This window comes from Apis mellifera, linkage group LG14 (assembly GCF_003254395.2).
Source record: "Apis mellifera strain DH4 linkage group LG14, Amel_HAv3.1, whole genome shotgun sequence".
NCBI classification, from domain to species: domain Eukaryota; kingdom Metazoa; phylum Arthropoda; class Insecta; order Hymenoptera; family Apidae; genus Apis; species Apis mellifera.
The window spans coordinates 10,651,961-10,661,229 of NC_037651.1; the positions used below are offsets into that span (position 1 = coordinate 10,651,961).

The 9,269-nt window shown below is 30.6% G+C and overlaps 1 protein-coding gene across 1 annotated transcript; it reads right to left on the reverse strand.

The window, feature by feature from the left end:
- Positions 1–2: 2 nt before the first annotated feature.
- On the reverse strand, positions 3–1,246 carry LOC409405 (baculoviral IAP repeat-containing protein 5). Its single transcript, XM_392920.7, has 4 exons — positions 899–1,246; positions 600–803; positions 326–446; positions 3–241 (listed from the first exon to the last, which is right to left on the reverse strand). The coding sequence occupies exons 1-4, from the start codon at positions 910–912 to the stop codon at positions 128–130; spliced, it is 453 nt and encodes a 150-aa protein (XP_392920.1). The 5' UTR covers positions 913–1,246; the 3' UTR covers positions 3–127.
- Positions 1,247–9,269: the final 8,023 nt, after the last annotated feature.

The following is a 9,269-nucleotide window of genomic DNA, read 5'->3' on the forward strand; positions in this document are numbered from 1 at the left end:
CATCGAAAGAAAACCCTATTCATATTTATTTTAAAATATAAAATTTTATTAAAAAAAAGAAAAGATCACATCGTTAATCATCGGATAAATAACGCTATTTTAATTCTTATTTTTTTAGAGCATATCGTTAATTTTTTACTCTCTTTCCTTTCTTTACTTTCTTATAAATATGAGGTATTTCACGTACCAATCGTGCACTTTCCTCTTTCGCCTTAATCACAGCTTTGTCCAATTCGTGTATCTATAAAATTTATACATTTTCTTTCCCATATTTTGCATCGTATTCATAAAATAATCCTATCTCTAATTTTGAAAAGATACTCACGCATTCCTTAACCATATATCTTTTAAACAAATCGAACAATTCGTTCACAGTCCAAGTAGTCTCATCCGATTTTCCCAATCTAATGAAGGAACATTGCGATTCGTGTTTCATATGTTCATTCCTAGAAGCAATCAAAATAAGGTTATGCAATCAATCGATACGTCAAAGAATTCATTAAACGAACAAGAAGAATACAAAATTAGTCAAAAAGTTAAAATTATTCGCATTCCATAATTAATTATTAAACGAATAAAATAAAATAAAATAAATATACCAGGGATCATCATCCGGATCCCAACTATCAAGTTGTTTGGAACAAATAAAACATTCAACCAAATCGGGTTCTTTCTTACCACCCACTACATAAAAACCAGCAGCAGCCATCCGCTCGGGATTGCACGAATTGTCAGAAGATTGAAACGGCCAATCTTCAAACGTTTTTAATCTACCAATTTTCCAAAACGTCGAATTATGTTCTCTAAACAAAAGATGAAATCAAGGTTATGACGCATCACTTACCACGTAGAACAAACCGATATAAAAACGAAATAAATAACGTAAAATGCCACTTACGGTAATAAATCCATAATTTCAAAATAAAATAATTTCAATTTTTATAAATAAAACACGTTCACGATAAGTACGCAAGTACAAATAACGTTACGATGAAATCAATGGCGTTCTTTTTAAACAGACATCACAAGCGACGCAATCTACATCGATCGTCGCATTTATCACCGATAAAAATTATTTTATTCACTCGCGTTAAATAATACGGACGACAGACGCGTGTACGACACGTACGTATAAAATAAAGTTAATCAACGTATTCCTCTACGGATCGGACGAGCATAGAGCAGATTCAATATCACGGAGAAGACGCAGAGAATAGACGTAACATTCAACGGAACTTTGCGTTTCAAATACGCTTTCAAATACCGACCGATGCAAAAAGGCGTTCGGTATGCCCTCTACAATTCGAAACGACGACATTCAATTCCATCGTATAAATCGATAAAAATCGAGAGATTTTGAAAATAACTTCTTTCATAAATATCATTACGCGTTATACGTATCAGATTGTACTCATACGTTAATTACGTTGCATTCATACGTTACGAATAATAAAAAAGAGTCGTATATAAATCGAATCATTCATAAATTAAAAATTTACTCGTAAAATTTTTTTTTTTACAATATAAGGCAAATAATATCAAATCGTGAGATTTTTCTATAAAAATGATTCGTCGCATTTCCGAAAACTCGTCATATCCAATTTAATAAAATAAAATTTTAATAACAAGTTCATTCGGACAAATAAAAATTCATTTTATATATATAAAAACAATATTCGCGAGAAGAATCTTTCGCGACTCGAAAGTTAAAATTCAAAATTTTTTTAAAACTATTTCGTCATTTTCCGTATCTTTGAAAATTTTGTACGCTTCGATTCAGCTAAAATTTTGAAAATTGATTTAAGATTAAAAACAACTTTTAGATTAAAAACAATATTCACGAGAAGAATTTTCGACGATTCGAAAGTTAAAATTAAAACATTTTTCGAAAAAATGTTTACGTTTTTATGTTTTTACGTTCGCAGTAATTTCAATTTCTACGTTACCGACACAGGATAGGATAAACATATCATAATCTCAAATCGTTATTACCAACGTTTCAACATTCTTTTCTTTTTTTTTCAACAGTTCATTACTTTCTAAAAGATCATCGCTCGATATATTTTTTTTTATCACGATTCGATCGAACGAATCGTTTTTCAATATATCGACGGATTCGTAATTAGAGAAAATTTTTTTTCTTCAATACGTATAGTTTTTTGCATCGACAAGCGATAAACGAACGGAGAAATTTAGCGCGAAAGAAATATTCGGACATTTAACAAATTTATATCGATTCGTTTAAATAGCAATTTTTTATATATACATATAAAAAAAAAAGTAAATCGGATTTATAAATCGGGTTTAATTTTTTTTTTCTTTCGCGACACGTTTCGAACAATTTAATACGTTAAAAAATTAAAAAATTATCTTTCGTCGATAACGAACTCTACGAACTTTACATTCCATTTCGTATTCTTATTCCAAACGAATTTATTATTTATCTTTAATATATATTTTACATGTTCGACGGTTCGTATTCGTCATATAAGAATATTTATGCAACTACGCACAACTCGTTCCTAGTATCTCAGTTCAACGATACAGTATTTGGACATTTTGCAACGTATCGCAAATTAAAATTACATTTTCGTTCGATTCATTTCGTAACGTTCAAACGATAAACCAATATACTTTTCATATTTAGTACGCGAATTAAATCAATAAAATTTTCAATTATAAGAATATGTATTATCCATCGCAATGTATTTAATATATTTTTACAATATTTTTACAAACGTACGTAGGCCAAAAATGTACGATCTATCGATTTATGGCCCAAACGTTATAGATAAAAACGAAAAAATGTAATTTCGATCGAAGAGAATCGAACTACATAGTCGACAAATAATCGTACAAATGTCCCTATACGATAAATCGAATCGATCGGATATGCGAAAAACGATAGCGTATATCAAAGAAAAATAATAAATTCGTTTGAAACAAAAAAAAAAAAAAAGAAAAAAAAATAAAGTACGGAGTCTGTTATCCACAAAAAAATAATTTTTAATTTCAATATATTTACCATTTAAAACGCGAAAAAAGAAGAAAGAGAATTTTAAATCAATTTTTTTTTTTTTCATAAAAAATTGTCATTTAAATATAAATTTGTCAAACGTCCGAATATTTTTTTCGATCGTATCATTATTTCATTTATCGTTTATCATATATCGAACGAATAAAATTTTACTAATTATAACGAGCTTTAATATATTAAAAATTAATCGATTCGATTAAACGAAAATAAACAAATAATCTCTCGCAAATCGTGTCCGGATAATTAATTCGAATCATCGAATATCGGACGCGTGATTAAGAATGACCAGGGCGAGAAGTCAATCGTGGATCGTCGTAGAGATAAAACGTCTAGCAAATATAACAAATATAAACAAATATATCTTTTTTTTTTTTTTCTTTTTTATGAAAAAGCAAGAAGATCGCATTAAGAGAGCATAAGAGAGGTAGGTAAGCAAACGAAATAATTCGTTACAGTAATATCACCGTACAATTATAAACCACGACTCTTAATTAAACGTAATATTTTTTTTTTTTAATTATCTCAAGCTAAAATTAACATCAAAGCGTTGATTATTTCGTCAGGAATTCTATTTAAACCGTAAAGTTATAAAAAATTTTTTACGTCAGCAGATCATCGTGCGAAATAACGATATTTAATAACATAAACATCGCGCCACACGCGGTTTAAGAAATAAAAATCGTAATAAAAATCATTTTATTATTTTTTTTTGTTTTTAATTTTTAAACGAAATTTTAATTTTTGAATTTTCCAATTACAGTTTATACAAATAAAAATATTATATAAATCAATATTATCAACGTATCGGCGCTCGAGACTAAAAGGAAAGAAAAGAAATTTGAATTTTGAATTTAATTCTTTTAAAACTATAAATTTTAAATTATCGTTAAAATATCGTTACAATTAACGTTATATCATTGTCGTTTCAGGCAAAAAAAAAAAAAAACGAAAGAAAATAATATAAAAATGATAACAAGATAAATACGATTCGATGATTTCTTTGTTTTCTTTTTTTTTTTATTTCTTTTCAACGTTCATTATAATTTTTTTCTCAAAAACGTGTTATACGATTATTTTCCGCGCACAAGTTTCTTTATTCGTCGTTTCTTAATTTTTATTATTATCATTATTTTTCTTTATATTCGATTCACGGCTTACGCGATCAACGCGATTAATACGATTAATACGATTAACGGTACTTCAATTCGATGATTTAATTTTAACGATATTTTAATATTCCAATATTAAGAAAAAAAGAAAAAAAAATATAAATTGGAAATGAAATTAAATAAAAGAAATCGAACGATTCGAAGTTTTTGCTTTATTTATCGATTTTGATTATTACATTCTTTTTTTTTTCTTTTTAATCGCTAAGTATCAATTAAATTTAAATTAAAAATAAACCGGTTAAAAGATTCTTTATTTCTTTTTTTTTTTAATCTCTAAGTATTAAATAAATTTAACCGGTTAAAGGATTATTCTTTTTTTTACGTTTCGACTCGTTTCGTTTTTTATTTTATCGTATCCTCGTATTCGACGAATATTTAATTCTTCTTTTTATCGATTTACGTATCAATAATTGTATTCTTACATATTTTATTTATTTAACAATTACTTACATTTTAATATTTTATTCAATATATCGTACATCGATAAAATCTTTATTCGGAGAGCAGAAAGGAATAGGTCCGTCCCGTTCCGCGTTCGAAAACCGACTACGTCTAATCGGTATACAAACACAATGAAAGGAACACGCTGTTTCGTATTTGGAAAATGATTACCTTTAACCGATACATATACAATACCAATCGACACGACATCGCGCCACTATTTACCGTTCGCTATATTATTCGCTATAATATTCGTAACCTATTATTAATTTTCACTTTTTTTTACATTTTACGAATCTAAGGATAAAAATATATCATTCCGTTAGGTTCGTTTCGTTATTTTTCGTTTCTTTAAATTTTAACGATTTAATTTTTTTTATCGATAATATTTTCGATAATTAGTTTTTTTTAATTTTTTTTCATTATTATTAATTTATAAGACGTAAAAAAAGATTCAAAGATTTCTTTCGTTCATCTTTTTAATTTTGCGGTTATTCTCGTTCCAATTATCAGTATCGTTTAAATCTATCCAATCGTTTACATTTAATTAAGCTCTTTGTTATTTTTTTTTCCGCATTATAAAAAACAACGTTTCCCGCTCGTAACCTCAAAAAATCGTACCGCTGTATCGCTACTATCTTTGGAGATACAGCAGTCGAAAATTTACACAATTCCAAAGATTCTCTTCATATTTATACGACGATAGCGTTCAAAGTCCGCGACACAGAATAACGAATGAAAATTAAATCGAAGAAGCAATGTTTTCCGATCGTAACCATATCAGAAAATCGTAGGTATCGCTATAATCTTCGGAGATACAGCGGTTCAAAGTTTACACAATTTTAAAGATTAAAAAATTTCCTCTCTTCGAAACGATTTATTATATAACTTATAAAATTCATTAATAATCTTTACACTACTAATATTCTTATTTTTTTAAATAAATTTTTACATTATAATATTTTATTCACGGTGATTCTCTTTACTCGGAGAGCAGAGAGAAACACGTCGTTTCGTTCCGTGTTCCGAAACCGACTACGAATATATACAATAATGATACGTACAATAACCGATGCGTTATTATTTCTCGCGATTCACGTTCACTATAATATTCGTAATAATATTTGTAATTTTATTAATTATTAATTTTACTATTTTATCAATCGGTGTTATATCATTACGATACGTTCATTTTATTATTTTTCGTTTCTTTAAAATTTAACGTTTAATTTTTTTAATATCAATAATATTTTCGATAATTAGTCTTTTTTAATTTTCTTTTTATTATAATTAAATTATAAGACGCATTAATAAAAACATAAAAAACATTTAATGATTTTTTTTGTTTACTTTATCAATTTTTTAATCATTTCTCGTTGGTATTATTACAATATAATATAAATATAATAGAAATAGTTAAAGTATAGATACGCTTTTTATTCTTTTTTGCAAAAGTATCTTTTAATACATTTTTGGCAAATTTATCGTTGCTTTTCTCTTCTAATTTTTTTCTACGCTTTAGCAGTTCTAACGATAATTAATAAATTTAATTACGATATCTTTTCTCTCGATCTTTTCGTTCGTATTTATGATTTTTGTTTTAATTTTCGGTAATTTCGTTTTAATTTCGAACGATCGTTTTTTCTTTTGGAACAGAGGAATTTTTACCGGAACATGGACGAAGTAAAAAGAAAAAAAAAAGAATACGATGGAAGTTAAATTTCTTAAAAGAGACAATGAAAAATAGATCGAATCGGAAATTCGAAGAAAGTTACGGATGGATAAGTCGTCAGATCGAACATCGACAAACAACGCATCAATGATGGACGGTTCGATTCTTATAGTACGGATTATAGTTTAATTTTTTTTTTTAATAAAAACGTTTCTTCCAGCGATGAAACGATGGAATACGATTCGGAAAGACAAAAGAAAATAAAAATTAAAAGAAAAAATTCGCGAAAAGCGTTCTCGAGAACCTTAAATAGCCGAAAATTAAAAATTTTCGCCAGAGGGGCTGTGGCCAAGTCGGAACGCTGCTTCTTCCGCACGCGGAAAGACTCGGGTTCGAGACTCGTTTCTCGACTCGCGTTTTTTTCGCGAGCGACGGACAACTTCTCAACTTGCCACGAGGGAATGACCCTCGGTGTCTTTCTCCCGCTACGGACTTGGGAAGTCCCTCTCAGGTCTAGGGGGTTTTTCACCCAGGAGACCACTCTCTCCGGTCCGGGGGGTGTCCCCCGGGCCGGACTCGAATTTTGCAGGAGACACCGGCGGAGGTTAGACGAGGAGGACTACATCATCGGGGTCACTCGCACCGGCTTTTGCTCCCGGAAAGCGGGAGCTGACTTCCCGGCTACTCGAAGCGAGATTATCAGTTTAATGGCGCGGAAAAGTATCGGATGTCTAGCGGTAATACGAGAAAACTGTCGGCAGAAAGCAAAAATTAAAGAAGCGGAAAGTAGAAAGAAGAAAAGAGAAAAGGATTATAGGAAACAAAATTAATAAAAAGAAATATCTTTTTTTTTTTTTTCTTACATGAAGGAAAATATAAGAAATATAATTTGGAAACGAATTATTTATGGTTTAGAGGAGATTAACAAAAATTAAAAATTTAATATCGAAGGAAAAGAAGATTAGATTAAAGAAAGCGGAAGAATCGGAATTATAACGAATAAGAATGAAAGGATCGGGGAGGATAAAACAAAAAGGATAATATATTTGAAAATTTAAAGAAAGAAAGAAATGAAACATTTAAACATTTATCATCGGATGGATTACTTTAAATCGAGAAGGAATAGAGAAATATGAACTCTCTTCTTAAAAACTTGGGAGTTTGGATTACATCGATGGTCTAAATCGAGGAGAGGAAATTTATTAGAATATTGAGAAAAAAAAAGAGGAAAAAAATGAAATGGTTATTTTACGAACAGATGCGTACGAACGAAGCGATGAAAAAATTGTTAAAAACTTACGATCGGAAGGTTTAATTATTTAAAAAGAAAATTGGAAGGATAGTTTATAAAGATCAGTTTATAAAAGATGTTTAAAAAAGAAAAAATTGATGATCGAAATACTTAATCAAGAAAAGAAAGAATTAATAGTTTTTTTTTTCGCTAGGAGTGGAACACTAGCGCGATCTATCTATACGCGGAGGAAGTAGCGGATCATAAAGGAGATAGATGGCATCAATCGTATATTCTTGTTCCACTATTGACCATTCGAAACATAATTTAATCGGAATAATATCGGATAACAATAATAAATGGAAAAAGGAATCGGGTGATCCGAAATTATAATAAACAATATTAAATATCATTTTCATCTTTCTCCTTTTCTCTTCAAAGTTTCAACTTTATCATCTTTATTACTTTACGGTATCATTACATCATTCCGTCTTTCCTTATACAGATATAAAATTCATTAGTTTATACGATAAAAAAAATATGAATCCGTATATCTCGATATTTCATTTATCGAATGATGATTATATCGGAATATTCAATCACGTTGTAAAGCGATAAAATTTATTCAGGAGAGCAAGAACGTTCGTCTCATTTCGCGATCGAAAATCGACTACGTTTAATCGAATAGAAATCGTATAAAATAACAATCGAAAGCGTACATCAGTTTCCATCCGCGTTCGGAGATCGACTACATTTACTCGAAACGCGTAGAATAACAATCGGCGTAACTTTATATATATTCGGTAAACGATTGCGTTGAACTGATATATATAATCACATATTCCATTCTCATACCATTACTTTACCATTCCCATTATCATTTCCATTCCCATTACCATTTCGATTCTTATTACCATTTCTATTTCCATTACTATTTCTATTTCCATTACTATTTCTATTCCAATTACCATTTTCATTCCCATTTCTATTACCATTCACATTCCTATTCCTATTACCATTCTCATTCTTATTTCCATTACCATTCTCATTCCGATTTCTATTACCATGCTTACTCGCATTCCCATTACCATTTTCATACCTATTACCATAACAATCACCATTACCATTACCATTCTCATTTTCATCACTATTACCATTACTATTATTATTAATATTATAATCAATACTATCATTATCAGTATTATTATTATTATAATTATTATTATTACTACTACAATCGCTATCGTAAGAAATATTATTAAAGATTAAAAACTATTATTAACAAAAGGCATTTCAGGGTGTCCCTATATATAATCGAAGACACACGTGTATCAGCACAACAACGAGTGAGGCTGGGTTAGGTCAGGCTGGGTTAGGTCAGGCTGGGTTGGGTCAGGCTGGGTTGGGTCAGGCGGGTGGGCGGCTGGGTTGGGTCAGGCTGGGTTGGGTCAGGCTGGGTTGGGTCAGGTGGGTTGGGTCAGGCTGGGTTGGGTCAGGCTGGGTTGGGTCAGGCTGGTTGGGTCAGGCTGGGTTGGGTCAGGCTGGGTTGGGTCAGGCTGGGTTGGGTCCAGGCTGGGTTGGGTCAGGCTGGGGGTAGGCTGGTTGGGTCAGGCTGGGTTGGGTCAGGCTGGGTTGGGTCAGGCTGGGTTGGGTCAGGCTGGGTTGGGTCAGGCTGGGTTGGGTCAGGCTGGGTTGGGTCAGGCTGGGTTGGGTCAGGCT